The sequence below is a fragment of the Odontesthes bonariensis genome, chromosome 5, assembly GCF_027942865.1.
Source record: "Odontesthes bonariensis isolate fOdoBon6 chromosome 5, fOdoBon6.hap1, whole genome shotgun sequence".
Taxonomy (NCBI): Eukaryota; Metazoa; Chordata; class Actinopteri; order Atheriniformes; family Atherinopsidae; genus Odontesthes; species Odontesthes bonariensis.
This window is the reverse complement of record NC_134510.1, coordinates 19,884,033-19,902,383: the sequence shown is the minus strand read 5'-3', so window position 1 is coordinate 19,902,383 and position 18,351 is coordinate 19,884,033. Positions and strand designations below refer to the sequence as shown.

At 42.9% G+C, this 18,351-nt stretch overlaps 3 protein-coding genes across 5 annotated transcripts; all 3 read right to left on the bottom strand.

The window, feature by feature from the left end:
- Positions 1 to 427: 427 nt before the first annotated feature.
- LOC142379850 (trophoblast glycoprotein-like) lies at positions 428 to 2,886 on the bottom strand. The gene is made up of 2 exons (XM_075465181.1): positions 2,356 to 2,886; positions 428 to 2,142 (listed from the first exon to the last, which is right to left on the bottom strand). Exons 1-2 carry the CDS (start codon positions 2,613 to 2,615, stop codon positions 1,173 to 1,175), a joined length of 1,230 nt encoding a protein of 409 aa, XP_075321296.1. The 5' UTR covers positions 2,616 to 2,886; the 3' UTR covers positions 428 to 1,172.
- Positions 2,887 to 2,979: 93 nt separating this feature from the next.
- Positions 2,980 to 6,922, bottom strand: LOC142379851 (transmembrane protein 222-like). The gene is made up of 6 exons (XM_075465182.1): positions 6,758 to 6,922; positions 6,464 to 6,548; positions 6,200 to 6,231; positions 6,006 to 6,102; positions 5,789 to 5,919; positions 2,980 to 3,884 (listed from the first exon to the last, which is right to left on the bottom strand). The coding sequence occupies exons 1-6, from the start codon at positions 6,874 to 6,876 to the stop codon at positions 3,797 to 3,799; spliced, it is 552 nt and encodes a 183-aa protein (XP_075321297.1). The 5' UTR covers positions 6,877 to 6,922; the 3' UTR covers positions 2,980 to 3,796.
- Positions 6,923 to 7,449: 527 nt separating this feature from the next.
- On the bottom strand, positions 7,450 to 17,666 carry wdtc1 (WD and tetratricopeptide repeats 1). 3 transcript variants are annotated; one of them, XM_075465178.1, is made up of 16 exons: positions 17,345 to 17,666; positions 16,870 to 17,009; positions 16,647 to 16,730; positions 16,460 to 16,506; positions 13,566 to 13,677; positions 12,815 to 13,002; positions 12,540 to 12,722; positions 12,355 to 12,449; positions 12,108 to 12,223; positions 11,917 to 11,977; positions 11,697 to 11,793; positions 11,416 to 11,586; positions 11,099 to 11,334; positions 10,802 to 10,970; positions 9,142 to 9,334; positions 7,450 to 9,027 (listed from the first exon to the last, which is right to left on the bottom strand). In XM_075465178.1, exons 2-16 carry the CDS (start codon positions 16,933 to 16,935, stop codon positions 8,830 to 8,832), a joined length of 2,016 nt encoding a protein of 671 aa, XP_075321293.1. In that variant the 5' UTR covers positions 16,936 to 17,009; positions 17,345 to 17,666; the 3' UTR covers positions 7,450 to 8,829. The 3 variants fall into 3 exon arrangements, with proteins under 3 accessions (XP_075321293.1, XP_075321295.1, XP_075321294.1); XM_075465180.1 differs by having other exon boundaries at positions 10,802 to 10,967; XM_075465179.1 differs by having other exon boundaries at positions 17,531 to 17,666.
- Positions 17,667 to 18,351: the final 685 nt, after the last annotated feature.

The following is an 18,351-nucleotide window of genomic DNA, read 5'->3' as shown; positions in this document are numbered from 1 at the left end:
CATGCAGAGGAGGGAGGGTAAGATAATGTAAAACATCCCACCTCTGAACGTTCAACAACCAGATAGTTTCACCTTGTGGGGAATTACGCCAGCGTAGACATTTTTTTTTTTCTTCCACTTTACACTGTGACAAATCTGCGACTTGCTAATTCATGCACAGAGACCGTGCTGGTAACATCCCAGGTGGGGCACAGAGGGGTGCACAGCTGCAGAGCCAGCAGGGGTTTGCAAACAGTATCTGTCATTCTGCCCTATTTCCACAGCACGGAGACACTTAATCACGCAAACAGTAGATGGGCGCCATGTGGAGAAAAATATGAGCTCGTGTAGCATGGTGTACCACACAGCAGTAACAGCAAAAGAGCACAGTACTCGAAAATTACATTAGATAGGCAAATGATTTATTTATATTTAATGCACTTTTTTTTTTTTTTTAAATCTCACAGCAGCCATTTTGTCTACTCCTTTAAATATACTAATACAGATCACAATATGAACACAACCAAGCACAATACACATTTACTTAGTATTATATATATATAAAAAAAAAAACTTGTAGCTATACGTCTTGATATTTAACAGGGATGATAATAATCCATCCATCCATCCATTTTCTATACCTGCTGAATCCGTCGGTCGGGTCGCAGGGGGGCTGGAGCCTATCCAGGTCATTGGTCAAGAGGTACACCCAGGACAGGCCGCCAGTCCATCACAGGGCCACACAGAGACAAACCAGACAAACAACCACAGACACTCACACTCACTCCTAAGGACATTTTTTTTAGAGACACCAATTAATCTAACATGCATGTTTTTGGACATGCATGTGGGAGGAAGCCGAAGTACCCGGAGAGAACCCACGCATACACGGGGAGAACATGCAAAGTCCACACAGAAAGGCCCCAGCTATGATAATAATCCCAAAAAGTAAATACTAAAACCGGGATTCTCTACAACATTCCACTCACTGCTCCTGTTAAGTTTAGAAAAAACACCAAACTAATCTACAGGTTATGTTTCCAGTGCCTCAACACAAAGGCACTTTTTAGGGTTAGGTTTATAGGTTGTAACTGCAGTATGAACAGGAAGCTCCAAACAGATCAAGTATAAATTCCCTGACACAATCTTGTCAAAGCCACTTCATTTTTTTGCCAATTAACTCCGCTTGATGATCATAGATTTAGAGGCGGGGATGCTGTCACCTGTTTGGCTTGCGTTTCCGTGGGAACCTGGACAATACAGGTGTCATTTGGCAGCTGTTGTGACAGAGCTAAACCCACATTCCCTTGTGCCCTGCCACCAGCTCCTGAGAGTTGTCTCAGCCGAGGGTCAGAGTCAATCTCATAGCGGTAGTGATACCCTTCAAGAATGTCCTGACATGCATCTCTAGTGTCCACGATCCACTTCTTCATGCCGTTGCGATTCAGGTAGAGCACCAACAGAAAAACCATGCCCACCAAGCCCAGCACCAAGCCCAGGAAGACGTAGGACGTCTGCAGGGTGAGGTCGGTCACCTCAGCGAGGCTTGGAGCAACACAGCCGATGGCCTGGACGGTGAGACCTCGCAGCCGAGAGTTGGTTAATCCCGCTGGTGAGGCACATCTGACGGCATCCACATCTATCTGAGCTCTTGATTTATTCAGCCAAGAGACAAAATCATGGATCTCACAAGAGCAGGTGTACGGGTTGTTACCGAGGAGGATTCTCACGCTGCCAAGCCTCTCCAGCTCTTGCAGAGCATCAGCTCTGAATGTCTGGATGGTGTTGTGCGTCAGGTCCAGCATCTCCAGATGGTTCATGCCAGAGAAGGTCCCGCTGTAGACAGCCATCAAAGAGTTGTTAGTGAGGAGGAGCTGCTGCAGATTGGGAACATGGGAGAACATCCCGGGGGGCAGCAGGGCAAGGTTGTTTCCGGAGAGGTCAAGGCGGAGGAGCCCCCAGAGGCGGCCCCAGCGCAGAGCCGTGGTGAGGTCTGTCAGGGCGGTGAAGTTGTACAGCGAAGAACTCAGGTTGAGCTCCTGAAGGGGACTGCCAGGTATGCTGAGAGCCTCTGGATGGATGAGTGCCAGCTGGTTTCCACTGAGGTCCAGGAAGCGCAGGTTGATGAGGGAAGAGAAGGTGTGGGATGCCAACTCTGTGATCCTGAGGAGATGACTAACACTGTAACACTCGCTCTCAGGCATTTCGTATCATTTTCAGGATTGAAAAGACGTCAAACATTTCACAAATAACAACCACACACAGATATGTACGTTATTTATTTATTATGTACACATCAAGGAAGTTAGTTCAGTTATCCAAATAAGGGTTAATATACATGACTGAAAAAGAGAGAAACAACAAGGACATTCTCACCTGTTATTGCTTAAAATAATGTTTGTGACATTCCCCAGCTCTGTAAACGAATCAGGTCCAATTTGGTGTATATCATTCTCTGTGATGATGATGGTCTTGGCATATTCTGGAATATCTTGTGGCACTTTGAGGAGAGCCTTCGAAACACATTTCACTGTGCGCGTGACAGCGAAACACTCGCAGCCAAAAGGACACTCCAAGCACTGGTAGGGTGCAAAAAAAAGAACTCCCAAAAACACGAGGACGGAAAAAATGCACATCTCAAAACTACAGCCAAAATGTTCAGAAAAGAGAGTCACAGCAGAGAAAAATGTGACCTTCTGTTCTCACACACTAACACTGCAGCGTCCCAGCACTGGTCCCTCCTCATCTGCTCCACTGTGGCAATAAGGGTTCCCGTAAACTGATGGCAGTTCATATCACACAGAATCTGCTGGATGAAAAAGGTACGTGGTTCCCTTAAAGGTACAGAGGACGATCAGAACGTCCACAGCCTGTGACCTACACCACAGTGTGCCAGGGGAGACGCCGGAGAAATCCAAATATTCTCTAACAAAATGAGGTATTTCAAACCGAGAGTGACGTAAAATAACACTATAAATAGTGCTCATTTAGGGACCAGGCTTTAAATACAAATCAGTTTATACTTCATCTGGGTTAAAGTAACATTCTAGCATGAGGTTGCACAGTTTGAGAGCTTTCAGTTTCTGTCTGGAGACAAACAAAAAGCTTAAATAATAATAACAAAAACATTTCACACATAACCTTTACACGCCGGAGGAAAACAGATTCATATGGGAGCACAATACAAACGGCTTTTCACATGCGAGTCCTCCATCATGTCATTCTATCTTTGGTAGCGGCTCGTATCTCTTGGACAAATAATTGATGAGTACTTTCAGCATTAAGATTTTGTGACCATCTTTGTGGCGATCCATCACTGAAATCAGCATTAGCCGTCCTGGAAACACGTTCATCACCGACGTTCATGAAAAATACATCCCCGCAACTCAAATGTGTTGCTTCAGTGTGGTGCAACGCACATCGCCACCCTCAGTACCACCAGTTCCACGAAACACACACAAAAAAAAGAAAACACTGGCCGCGCCATGTGAAAGATCATGTAGTGTGAGGAGAATATTTGAAGATATTGGGGTGGACCTGTCTGATACAGTATAAAACAGCAAAGAACAAAATATCAACAACAACAAAGAAATTCCACAGTTCAAACATGAATTATGTAAAAAAAACAAAAAAAAACAACAACAATGAGGGTTTGCCCTTGACTGCCCTCCCAGACACTACACTGCTACAGATCACAACACGTAGTGGAATCCCTCCTTTGGTATTTTTTTTTTGTAGCAACAAAAATCCCGTGAAAACACACCATTCCCGTCAGTGACAATAGAAGTACAACCCAAGCCCTGTACTGCTTGCTGCATTACTGTAGGTGGAATGTCAGGACGAATGTGGCCAGGACTCCGAAGAGCATGATGGAGGGCAGCCAGGTCTTGATGAACGCGGCCCAGCTGAGGGACAGAAAGAGCGTGTTAGAGAAACCAACAACATCTGGAAAGTGAAGGTGACGGCGTATTTTTTTGGAAAGCCCAGGGACATGTGAGGCGTGCTCGCACAACTCTCATCCCGCACCACACCCCGGCCTGCGTCCTACTGTCCTATCCACCCAGTCGGAGCTGGGGGCCCCAGCGGAGAGGTGACCTCCAGCGGTGGCACAGAAGGGAGCGCTGCTGTCAGTGATGAATTACACGACAGCCCATCTGTTTAAAAAGACTCCTGTGCCGTGGGAGTGCACGCACAGAGGCAGCACAAACTGTGACGCCAGCGTTCTCTATGTGGGTCAGCGGAGAATAATGAGGGGGTTCTCTGAGCCATATGTCTCCTAATGCAACTACAATCCAGCAGCAGAGCGGTTTTAAGGAAAATGCCTGTAACTTTACAAAAGCTACTGGTGTGTTTTCTGTCCATCCTGGAAAAGGGAATCCTCCATTGTCATCGTGACTTCTTACGTTCTCCCAAGAGGCTAAGGACAGAGCCAAAAAAAACAAACAACAACCAATAACCTGGCTAATCTGGACGAGAAAATCTAATTGTTTATAGTCAAGACTGCACTGATGATTGGTGTCAGTGAAGCCACAACAGGTCATGTGACAGGACTGTGTGCTCAGTAGGTAGTTTGATCCCAGCTGATTCTGTCCATGTTTAATTGTCAAAGACTTGGACGATCAAAATAGAAAACTGCTGTAGATGTACACAGGTGTGAAGGAAACGTCAAGCGATCCAGGAAATAGATGCAATGTACAGTTGTACTTAAAGAGCAGGGCGTAAATGATTATCTTGTCTTGGTGAAAGTAGAAGATTCCTCCTTACAGTATTTCAGTAAGTAACTATAGTTCATTTCCAGAGTACAACGGAAAAGTTTGAACTGAGGCAAGGGCTGTACAGAAGGGGTATGAAGACATAAAAGAAAAACAGAGCGGGAGCAAATCGAATAAATACAGTCAGGAAGCAGCAACCTTTTGTGTAGTCGTCACTTTTTACGACCACAATTCCAAAAAAAGTTGGGAGACTGCAAAATGTAGACGAAAACTAAATGCAATGATCTGAAAGTCTCATAAACTAATATTTTAGTCACAACAGGACATAGAAAACTTATTAAATGTTGAAAATAAGACATTTTACAACTTTTCTTGAAAATTACTGCCTCATCTAGGAATTTGAGGGTTGGGGTTCTAGTGATTTCACGACAGAGACATGCCTGTTTTTAAATCTAGTGATTTTCAGCTATGGGCCTTGCGCACAGAGATGTCTCCACATTCTCAGAGTTGTATTTCTCTAATATACTGTAGATGGTAAAATATTCCAAATCTTCGCAGTTCTACACGGAGGAAAACTCTTCTGAAATCGCTCCACAATTTGTGGGCTCGGTTGTTTTTTTTCGCAGATGACTGAACCTCTGCCCATCTTTACATCAGAGAGACTCCGCCTCTCTTAGGTGCTTCTTTTTGTATCCAGTCATGTTATTGACCTGTTGCAAATGAACTCATTGAGGCGCTACATGTTCCTCCAGCTGTTTCTTTTTAGAATCGCTTACTTTTCCATCCTTTTGTTGTTGCGTCAGATTCAAGACGAGCTGAAATAAATATGTCGAACCAACATAAAGAGGCCAAGACCGCACTCAAAAGCCGTTCTACATGTGACTTCATATGTTAGATGAGGAGGTTTGGCTTCAAGGGAGGAAGCTTTTATGCTTTGAGGGGACCTTATGATTGGATGAAGGAAATTATCTGTCAAATAACCACAAATGTCCTCGAAACAGTTCAGAGGATTACCAGTTTGATAAATAGAAAAAAATGATCTATATTATTTGAATGTAGCCATACCGAATGTGTGTGAGTGAGTGTGAAATATTCACCTGACGTGTTTTCCATGAATGAGAGACAGCATGCACAGGTTCACCATGTTCCAAGATGTGCTGTTGTTATATCGCATAAGGTTGAGGGCCATGGCAACGTGGGAATGGCAGTTATCTAAGCACAGATTGTGCTTCAATGAAAAAGGGAAAGAAACAGTTGTATTAGTAATGAGTTAACAACATGTATTAATATGTAAAGTCTTAAATACAGTCTCACCGGCCTGCATTTGTATTCCTCAGATGCATCCTGGACTGCCTTGTCCCATGTTGTTGCACCATTACCACATACTTTGTCCACATCCAGCCTCCAATACCTGCAACATTAGTTAACAGTGGATCAGTGGATGTAGATTTAATGCTGGACAAACTAGGGCATGATGCAAATGATTGAATTTTGACCAATAAACCTACTTTGTTGGCTGGCCAAACCCCATGTTGTCCTCCTGGAAGGAACATTTCAAAATCATACATGTGAACTTATGATTGAGGTCACAGTAAAACTGAACGGCTCGTTTCTAAAAATACATTAAATGTCAAAAATTATGTAAGCTCATTAGCAATGCGGCAGCTTCTGCTTTGCACATCTGCGTGACGTTAAATTAAAGCGTTTCAAGCTGAGGGGAAATAACCTGTTAGGTGAGGATATGAATTCAGCGCAACAGCTGCAAAACTCACCGAGACGAAGTAGGATCCTGCAAAATCTCGTATGATTCCAGAAGAGGTGCATATGCCCATGTGACCAATAAAGGGGAGCACCCACCTGCAGGATGGATGCATGGGTCAGTTCACATACATTTGATTGTCGAACGTAAACGATGCACTCAAAGGTGTAATAAAACAGATCAAATCACCGACTAGTACTAATCTGCTTTCGTTTGTTTTGAAAACAACAACCTGCCGCCCGAGCTGTTAGCTGCCACATTTGATGCTAATGCTAGCCAAAACAGGAATAATGCTATAGCCTCTTACGATAATATAGGAATAGGTGTCCAGACAACGCAGTAGGGGTAGCGGCTGCTTTTTCTGTCGGTTTTTAGGAAATCACCGTGGTAGTTAATCATTATGTCGGTTTCAGCCACCTCCGCCATCACAACCTGCAGAAACGGGACGGGAGAGGGGGCAGTGACGCACAGGCGCACAGTCAGCGTGGAAGACTCCAGCAAACGGCCGGTGTTTACTTTCCGGTCAGTGGCTGGGATTGATGTTGGGTACCGATACAGGATTTCCTATAAAACAAATAAAGGCTAATGTTTTTCCATCTGGTTTTATTATAGTTTTTGTCTATTTTCTTTCTTATTGAGCTTTTGTTTCCGTCCCAGAAACCTTTCATTTTACGACAATTTTTTTTTTTTACTATTTAATGTTTAATGTGCTTTTAAAGGTGGGCCACCTCATTACAACAGTAAATGGGGCATGAGACGCTGCCCCCAATGTACCAGCTTGAGGTGTACGGAGCCTACATCTGTTATGTGATAAGTCAGCTAAATCTATGAGGAGAGCAGACACTGACAAATGAGCACACTGTAGCTTTGCACACAGTACATCTTCCTAACCTAGATAGTATTGGGTCTGTGCTGCTGGTTTTCTTGTTGCGTGTTAGAAGGAAAGGAGCAAAGCATTTGTCATCAAAGGAACAAAATTACTACAGACGAGAAGGTGTTCAATAATTTTATTCTTCGTTTTGTTGCAACAAATGTTATTACAGGAATCCTCAAAGAAAAACAACTTAATGAACAAAGTAAAACACATGGAAGCCTAGTGATGCATGTTGCTGAGGACCCATTTGTTAACATAAACCCATGAGGGGGGGGGGGGGGGCAATGGAATCTCAATGAGCTGCTCTCTGAGCACCAGATGGAAAGTGGCTTTCTTCCTTCCCCCCCTCACAGCTATGGTCACAGGAGCCTCATGAAAGCTGAACACCTGACTGCAGAAGAGGACTACTGCTAGAGCCATGCAGCCGGGAACCTTATCGCCACCAAATACTTTGCGCCCAGTTGTAATACAACACACATAAGCAGTGTGTGTCCCACTTATACCTAACAAAAGTTTGACACTTGACATTTCTTCTCAAATGGTATGTGCAATCGATGGGACTAAAAACAAAAAATATATATATCTATATATATTAGTTAATGATTTATTTTTTCCCTTTAACAAATACTTGTCAATATCTTGTGGACATTATCTATTGGTCAATTATCTATTGTCCTAAAAGTCTTTAACTAAATGGAGCCAAAATCATTTGCGAATGAAACCGAGAAACCAACATTAATCCTTGGCTGTCGAAATGATAGATGGCAACCTTTGGCAGAAGAAACCCCTCGTTTTTCCTGACAGTTGTAAACTAAACACAGCTTTTAAATGCATTTCATTGGAGCAACAACTCAAACAATTTAAAGTTACAAATAATTTCGGGCTTCCAAAACTCCAACTAAAAATAGGATCGAGTCAAATTTTTGTCTAATTTCCATGTGCAGGCTTTCCGAGATGAGAGGGCACTGTGACGCTTTGCTCCATCTATAGAGCAGACAGGAGATGCAACAAAGCACCGTTTTCTGGCCTGTGATCTGTTCCTCCACTGAGACACTGTGACTGTGTGGCCACCCTGACTTGAAAATGGATCACCTGACCCTGCGCTGCTTCTCCTACGTGTTGCGTGTCTGTCCAACATAGACCTCAGGAGTGGCAAGTGCTGAACTCCTCCTTCGTAGTGAGAAACTGGGAGTGACATGGAAGGTGCTCTCCTCAAGAGGTGTCCCCCCCCATGCCGTGACAGGTTGCAGGGACGGGCCGATGTGTTGTTGGTGCTTTGTAAGGGCGAGAGGGGTGTTGTCTCCACCCTCCATAAATTCCCCATCTTTAAGTGACCTCCACAAATCCTAGCGTGGGACAGCGGAGGGTGATGCATAGTGCAGAGATGTGACATGACATTCACTCAATGTTCTGTCAGAGAAGGGGGGCGGGGATTAGCTTTCAAACAGGAGCCGGGAGAATGCTTTGCTTCCTAAATCCATTCTACAGAATGGACGACTGTGTGTCTAGCTTGGTCTACACTGTACTTGTCCGTCTGAGCTGTCCTCGTCATCTGAACCATCTGGGCCAACGCCATGCAGGCCAGTGATGCGATAGCCCATGTTAAACAGCATAACCTCCAGTGGATCAGCGTTCATACGCCGCTGATTGGCCTGAGCAGCTCCCTCCATGTCCTCCACGACACGCCCATTGTCACCGTCCGTCTGCAAAGCAAGAATGCAGAGGCAATCAAGCACAATTCATGAGATACCTTATTAAGACCAAAGTCATGATGATCTGTCTTTCTGTAAAAATAGACAGAAGAAATCTTTGTTTACCTCTGGTCTGGGGTTCCATAATCGAACCACAGGATCGATACCGCTAGTAGCCAGGAAGCAGTAGCTGGGGTGGGGCTGTAAGCAGTTAACGATGGATTCATCCCCCTGCAGAATTCTCACCAGATTAGTTGTCTCCTTCTCCCATATGAAGAAAGAGCCGTCATCTGAGCCGCTGACAATGTACTGCCCTTTGCTGGAGAGAAAAGAAGAGCTTTCAGACCTGCCCCGACAAGCCACGTTCCTCTGACGTGAAACATCGACTGGAAATACAATTAACGGAAACTGTGAAACCGTTTTTCATGGCAGTACAGAGGTGTACAGGACTTTTCCAGTCATCATGTGAACGGTAACTGAGCCGGATAGTCAGGTACATTAGGTTAGGTAAGAACTGAAACAATGCTTTTAGTTATTCAGAGCACTCAACTACAGAATGTGATGAGATACCAGATGAAGTGGAGGTCAATCGATATTTTTTTTTTTTTTACCATCACACAGCATACATTACAATATGTGGCCTCAAATATGTGGCATCAAAAACTGAATGTTGCAGTTCAGGACCGGTGGACAAGTTTCATTAGTGCCATGAACTACAATTTGAATTATCCAGGTCAAAAAAAAAAAAAAAAAAAATCCCTGATCAGTTTCAACAGCACTGAGCCTGGCCTGGATTGTGTTTTACTTTAAAAAGTCTGTCTGTTTGTGTGCGTTAAAATGTCAAAATGTGTTCCTGGAAAGTCCTACTGTAACTCAAAAACGAAGCACTTAGGCTTAAAAGTGGTGTTTATGTTAGGCTGTGGACAGATTTTGTGAGTAACTTATGTAAAGTATTTAGTAAGTAATGGCAATAATGCAAAGTCACAAAACCTTACAGCCATGTAGTTGAGATCAAGGTCACCAACAAGTTAAAATAAAACATGTGGGATCTGACGAATGAGTACTAAGTGAAGGTGCTGGTAGGTGTGCCCTTCCAACTAAATACTCCTAATGCTCATAATCAACAAATGCTCTCTTTAAAACACATTAATATCCACACACCTGATAAAAAAAAACTAGAAGGTCACTAGTTGATCTAATATCTAACTAATTTCCACACTTTGTGATGATGCTTATCAGAATCTATTCTGCCTGACGTGGCATTTGAAAAAAAGACAAATCTGTCTATTCTATCAATGCGGACAGTTCTATTAAATTTTCTAGCAACAATTTTCTGAACAGGCATGCGGTTATGTGTAACGTAAAGACAGGAACATGTCGAGCCATGGCGCCGTTGATAGCACAGACTAACAATGCAGAGGGAAAAAAAAAAAAAGATAAAAAATACACCATTTTTACTGAAAGCTAGAAGAAAAGGTAAAATAGCTCAGAAAGTTGGGCAGCTTTGATCTGCAGTTTGAGTAAAAGCTGTTTGAGGTCAGATGAGGTTTAATCAGCTAATAAACCTAGGGGTTCTTACTTTTTTCCAACAACACTGAATGTTTGACAGGCATTTTCAGTACAGACACAAAAGCTCAGAAAAAGCTTATAATTGCTTGGTATTGGCGGAAGCACGCTGTGCTTTGTTTACACGGTGACTAACTGGAGGATCAGATCACATTCTGTCACACAGCTGATGACTGCCCCCTAGTGAGACCAGAGCAGACTGTCGGGGAGATGCACTGACCTTCCGAAGAAGTTGGCCTCTTTGATGTCAGTGGTGGTGTTACAGTGACCACAATATCTGTGCTTGTAATCAAAACTGCGCTCCCTCAACACCACCTCGTCTTCGGGAATGGATTCTTTCCGACTGAACGAGTGGAAACGAACGGAGCTGTTGGCCTTCTTGTCTTCTGCTGGTGATGACAAAAAAAAAAAATCTTATTTTCAACCAGTCTTTCGCACATTCTCGCACATTGAAATACAAAAACTGAATTCCTTTCCTTGCTGCAAACCAGCACGACGGCATTTCACTCTTTCCCACCTGATTCTGACTTGGAGAAAAGAGCGGCCTTGATGTCTTTGTCTAAGGCGTCGCAGGCGCTGCTGTGTGCCTGCTCTGGAAACTTTCCTTTAAAATCATCAAGACACTCGAGAGCCTCAGCCACATACTTCAGCTCAAAGAGACACCGTGCCAGCCTGAAATGTGCCTTCAGATGGCTGGGGTTTAGTGTGAGAGCCTTCACACAATCCCTGAGAGCATCATAATGGTCTCCATCCCTGGGAATAACAGACCCGAACGTTAACAGTAGATAACTGCAAAGATTCATCATTTCTGTAACGTAACACTAGGACACCTACCACTTGCGCTTCATATAAGCTGCAGCCCGGTTCCCATATAGCATGGCGTTGCAGCTGGCCTCATGAATGCCTAAACTATACAGCTGGATGGCCTGTGTCCACTGCTGGCGGGCAAAGGCCTCATTAGCTTGTTGCTTTACTTTCTCCAATTGGGGTGGGAGCTCTGTAGACCTAAATAACGAGGAAATAGAAAGAAGTGAACATTTTCAAAATAAATTTGCGTCACAAAAAAAAAAGAAAAAAAAAAAGCTAACTCAAAACAAAAGGCTGTGACAGGTTACCTAGACTGCATTTTGCCTCCAGTAAAACAAATGCGGCTGGCTGGCAAGTGAAGTCCATTGGAGACACCATTGGTTGTCTTTCCATTCTGCACATTTTCTGGAACAACATGAGTTGCAGAGATTACCAAGACAGACTGTACATGCATACCATCCTTGATATATGCTACATAGTAAACAGCTATTGAGAATTGTGGCAAAAATCTGCCGGCTGACGACTTGCCTTTTTTTGGAATCAGGAAGGTATATGGCCTCTGCTTGAATGTCAAGTCAAACAGATACACCTGTAAGAGCCATGAAAATAAAAAAATAAAAACTTTAGTAAAACTTTAAAAACACTGCGCCAGTGAGTGAAGGGTGCAAATGAAAGAGGACCCCTCTCATCCTTTTGGTGTTTGTTGTGGGACACATTACCTGCTCCCCGCCCATGTTAACAAGCAGCTCGGTGCCATCTGGGCTGAAGGTAACATACGTGGCCACCAACACCCTCAGGCGGTTATTATAGTCAGTAAGTTTCACTGGAAGGTGCCCTGAAGCATTCACACAGAAGATGATGTTACTAAAGCCCACCCCTCTCAACTAACCTCCCTTCAACAACTGCATTTCTCAAATAGTTCTCAGTCAATTCATTTGTTACCGGACAGTGAAGTGGTGTACAAACCTGCTACGTAGTACTGCCCAGCACCATCGGGGATGGAATTCTGCGTGTCACAGAATGTGTGCACAGCTGCTGATGTGCTCTGACTCAAAGATTTCCTTCGTAAAAGAACAAAACAGACTTTGAAAATCCAGTTGTGTAGGTGTGCGTGTCAAAACTGGAATGTACCACATTTGAGTGGTATTAACCTGTGGTTATGAATCATCCTGATGTCATAAAGACGGACAAAAGGCCCGTTGGCTCCCACAGCCAAGTAGTTGTTGTCCCGTGGGTTGACTGCTAGACACTTGGCCTCAACCAGCTGACCACAGAACTCTGTCAGGTCGATCAGCACCTCAGAGTGTTTACTGTTCTCCCGCAGGTCGTACTGTCTGTTGTAAATGAGGAGAAAGTTAACATAGCACATGGGACAACAGTAGCTATTGCTTACTCCTTTGGCTTCATCCGAGGTCCCTGATGTTACCTGATGATGCCATCTTCCGCAGCACTCCAGAATGTGTTGGGCCACATGGGTGCTGTGGCAATGCGTTTGACTCTGTTGGTATGATCCGAAAACATGTGGATGGTTTCCTTCACCGTCAGGTCATGCACGTGGACCTTTGTGTCGGCTGCGCCTGTTACCAAGATTCTGTCCCCAGAGTGAGGAAGGAACTGTATGGACAGACCAAAACACCAGAATATAAACTGATAAGTGCAGACAGAGAGTCTCACGGGGGTACGGTCGTCTAGTTGTTGGCATTATTAGGTCGTTTACAAAGACAACCAACGGTCTATTCATAGCCCCAATTCTGTTCTGTTAAAGTCAACATGTTCTACTCTTGAAATATTTTTTCCTCTGTATTTGACCTCAAGGCAGAGTCTCACCGATATAATTCAAAATATAATTCACTGTCTCTTGTTTTAAAATTCATTTAAATTATTTTATTTGTTTCTCTTTATATTCTTTTATGTATTTTTAATACTTCTTACTCTCCCTGCTGCAATGCTTTTATTTTATGTGAAGCACTTTGAATTGTTTTGTACATGAAATGTGCTATACAAATAAATTTGATTTGATTTGAAAAACACAATAACAACGGCTCCTCCTTTCCTCTCAATGCCGCCTTTCTGATACTGATAGTACACTCTCAACATAAGCACACGCAGCGCTAATAACTTTAGTAATGTGGCCCCTAACTATGCAGTACGTCCATCTTACAATCAGTTCTCCTTACCTTTACAGAGAATATATTTGCTGCATGACCTGTGTGCATAGTTGTCAGCTTCTTGTGTCTGAATGGATCCCAGATGATGGCATGCTGATCATCTGAGCCTGAAGCCAGCAGACTGAATACAAAAAGAATCATCAGGACAAGTCAAACAACAACTGATTAGGTCACACCGGTTAAAATGTACAGTAGTGGACCTAAAGTAAGTATCTGCCCTGTAGTTTAATTATTACATACAATCAGGGCTCTCAAGTTTTCAAGTTTGCTTGGAGTGAGATTCGGGCGGGGCAGGGGCCGGGCCATGTGCGTGGGGGGGTTTCTTTTGTTTTTTTTGGGGGGGGGCTGGTCCCTTGCAGTATCCCATCGCCATAAACTAGCTACTTAAAGAACAAAGAAATTGTTTTATTTATACCAAAATCACAAATCTTCACTTTTACACTAAATTCTGCTATATTTTAAAATAAATTGTTTTAGGTGTTTGTTTATGAGTGTTGTTGTAAGTGTTTGTGGCAGATTTTGATGCTTGATGACTGATATTGGGGGCTCCCATTTAAAGCACAGCCATTTTCAGTCATGATGGATGACAGAGTTCCATTCAGAAACAAAGTGTTCCTTGTCTTGGTTTTATTGAGCCCCACCATGGAAAAAACCCTCTCTGCATCAGCATTTCAGTGTGGCAGAACTAATACCAGTTTGGCAATTGTAGATAGCCTTATTGGGAATCTGTTCATACCAGTCACCTTTGAAAACAATTAACCACGGAAGCCTAATTACACTCCTACATATTTTTCATTTTTCATTAAGTTGCTCATGTCAAAGGGTGTGTGCTGAATATTTAGGTCTACTACTCCAACGAACACTTTAACCGGCAGGTATTGGTCTTTTACAAAGAGTAGGAAAACTATAGTAACTAACAAAAGATTCAAATAAATGAAGATATGACCTGCTGATGATCCTGACGGTTCTCTTCCACCTCCAGCTCGTCTACAACTTCTGCACGCATTCAGAGCATAATAGGCTATGTCCGCTGTGCATTCATGGACGCGTGCTTGCAGCTGAAAGCTATTTCACACCCGGCAACAAGAAATTCTGTTTTCTGATTGGCTGAGAAATTCTATTTTGTGATTTGCCGATGGGTTGCTAAATCAAGACAGCTGTACCGGAGCTATTCTGAGCTGTACGAGCGCACAGTAACCTGCCATTGACTCGTTTATAGTATCGGCCATTAGAATTTCTGTGCGACGAAGTTGATCATTTCTCAGCGTGAGAAATGGCATGTGTGGCGTGTGAGCGTGTGAACTTGTTGAAATGCGTGTGTCTCACGCTCATTGCGTGAGACTTGAGAGCCCTGATACAATTATTATTCATCGGCTTAAGGTGAGCCATTGGGATTAAATGACAGGAGCTGTAATGAGCTGAATAAATGATTTATATGTGGACTTTCTGCCCTCTTCCTATTCGTACTTATCTAAATTATTCTTTTGATTCAAGTCAGACGTTTCACAATACTGATGGTGTTGAAAGTGAGGTAAAATGAATGATACACAGACATTTATGGAGGCATAAACAGAATGTAGAGGAACATCAAGGCTCCACTGCATTTCATTATCACAGGGCTCAGAATATATGTAGATGTCAAATTTTACATGTTATGTGCATATGTATACAAGTAATCTGGTTATGATTGGACTTTTAAAGTATGCTGTTAGTGTGTTTCACATGCAAACATCTTACTCTGTTTTAAAACCCTGGATAAGGTATTATCCTGGTTTTGAGACCTTGATATGCTACCTGGACTAATCTGGAATAAACTATGATAATGTGGCATGTAAAACACCTTGTGTTAGTATTAGGGCTGGGCGAGTTAACTCGTTATTATCGCGTTAACTCGTTAATTATTTAACGCCGATAAATATTTTATCGCGCATTGACGCAGGTTTTATTTAAAAAAAAATTATTAAAAAAATAAAAAAAGATTAAAAAAAATTTTTGTGCCTTTAAAGCTGCAGTCTGCAACTCTTTTTCAAGCACAATGCCTGGAACTGTCCGGGGATTCTGAAAGTAGTACATTAAATACCCCAATACAAAAAAAAAAAGAGTTCTCTAGGTCCCCTATATGTCCCGCTAGGTCCCTCCAAAGCCAGCAGGTTTGTTTACAAAATTGCAGACCGGACCGGTAAAAGGTAACCAATCAGGTTACGAGCTGGGCTCTGCTGCCTGTCAATCACCGATTGTGCACGCGCGATACAAGGTAGGCTCGTCCCCACGCTTATTTATACAGACTATTGAACTTCATTACGGGCTAGTCTACTTACTGTGTCTTCCATGATCGCAAATGACAGGTGAGTTGATGAATGAGGAGTTGTGTACACGGATCTGGCGTGCACGTAGACGTGCACGAGTTCTTATGTGTTTTGATGGGGCGGGATAGGAAGTTGAATAACTTTTTATTTTTCGGTTAAAAAATAAGCATTTCTTGCATTTTGCGACTACGGAGGTCACCGTTTTCAACTTCAAGCGTTCTGATAGATCATGTAAACTCTTAAAATGCCAAAAATTAGGACTTTACGTATGACAACAACAAATCCTGCAGACTGCAGCTTTAATGGATGGGAAAGTTCAGAGAGACAGGAAGCAGGGGGCAGAGAGAGGGGGAACAACACGCAGCCAGCTGCAGTGAGGACTATAGCCTCTTGTAGATGGGGCGCCTGCTCAACCCACAGACCACCCGTTTTATTATCTTTTTATTATTGTAAAAGTCTGTTGCTGTCTGCTGCGGAACCGGAAAAGAAAGTAATTGGCGGATCCACCAAACATGGAGAAGGCCATTTTCATTTTAAAGTTCTTCCAGACCGTTGTAAAATGTGATCACAGTGAATTTTAAGGATTTGAGTACTTACTCTCCCTTTTCGTTCCACTCCAAACAGTTCACACAGCCATTGTGGCCCTGTTGAAACAGGTGATACTGACTATCAGAAGAGGGTACCATAATACAGAAAAACATCTTGTTATGTTGCCCTACTTTTCTGCATCCATCTCAATTTAAATGAAAAAAAGTTTTTTAAATTGCTCCATGTTGTGAATTACCTGAAGCTCGGCCTCCAGTCCAAGCCGTTTGATGAAGGGATCAGTCACATGATGGAACCTTTGAAAGCCTGATGCCCTCTTGTCCTGGAGACATGAATCAAAATCAGTCAGTACACAGCACGAGAAAGAATTTGTGAGAGTCCCTTTACATCCATTTCTGTAAAGTGAAATACATCTAAAGATGGGCACACCAGGCTCATGCCCCAGACATTGGTTTGCTTACCCTGATCTGCCTGTATTGGATATCCTTGGTGATGTTAACAGTAGTCATGGCCTCACCGCAAAACATAAATTAAGTTCTGGGCAGGAGGGTTCCAGGGGTCAGAGCTCAGATGACATTTATTCTTCTTTGTTGAGACGAAGCTGCAGAGACATTGATGAAGAAAACACATCAGGCATCCAAGAGACGAGGACACCGTTATTTTTGCTTTTCTTGTCATTGTATTGGGTCGACATCAGGGACTTGGAACAACGTGTTCCTCAGTGGACACACAAAAACATCAGATAACACCAGCTGGTCCACAGACTTTGCTCACACCAGTGCCAGAGACAGAGCGTTTGCCCCCGTTAACGAACATCAACAAGCCGAGTCTATTAGCTGACTTGCTACTGTTAGCAATGCAGCTCTGCGAGTAAAACAATCGTCTGTTTGCCACAACACCAACAACTGTCTGTACGTTAAAGCCTTGTAAACTTACCAGAATCGTTAGCCACCTTATGCACCGGGCCTTTAAGAGACCTGTCGTTCACCGAGTAGCAGGCGTTAGCGCACTGGCGTTACCGCACTGGCGTTACCTTGCTAGCTAAACAAAACGTCCACTTCGTTGTAACGTTAACATTTGCAGAGCTTAAATTGTAATTCACGACAGTTAAGTAAACCTCACCGTTGTCCTTTAATTGAAAATGCTTCTGTCAAGAAATGTCCATTGAGGAAAAGTAACAAATGACACTCTATGAGAGTTTGTTGACAGGTTTCACGCTAATACCTCTCTAACTTGAACAGAAGCCTCCTCCCACTGGAGATAATTCTCACAATTTGGTTCCGCCTGCTAAAACGGACCAAACACTTCCGGTCCCTGAGTGTTTCAGAATAAAAGCTTTCTCCCCGAGACTCCGAAAACAAAGCAGACGAAATAAATCAATAAATAAACAAACAAATAGATAGATAAACTTTATAAAATATATCAAAACGTAATGAAAAGATTAAGTATGATGTAAAAAAATGAATTAAGTGAGACAGTCAGCTTTTGCATAACTCACAATGATACTGAAGTCTCCATCATTTGGTCAGTGCTGAGTTTTATTAACACAGAAGAGGATGTGCAGGAGACAGCACACTTCTTTTATAGGGGGGTTGTAAAAGGTTTCTATCTGTATAGTTACCAAAGGAGATTGTCATGTGCATTTATTAAAGCATTAAACATGCAACTTTAAATATCAGCAGCATATAGCAGTGGGGGAACAAACCTTCTTGATACTTCCCCTCAAAAGTCGACATCAGAAAGTCACATTTGAAGCACAGTGGTCATTTAAAAGAGAGAAGTCGTTTTCATTTTTAAACTACTGCGGGAATTACATTTTAATTGCGATCGTCTTTTTTAAATGTATCAGTGAGAATGTCTTACCACTATAAAAGTCTGTCACAAGCACCAGAAAAAGCCAATTGCAAATACAAATAGATTGTTATACTGTTTCGTAAATTCAT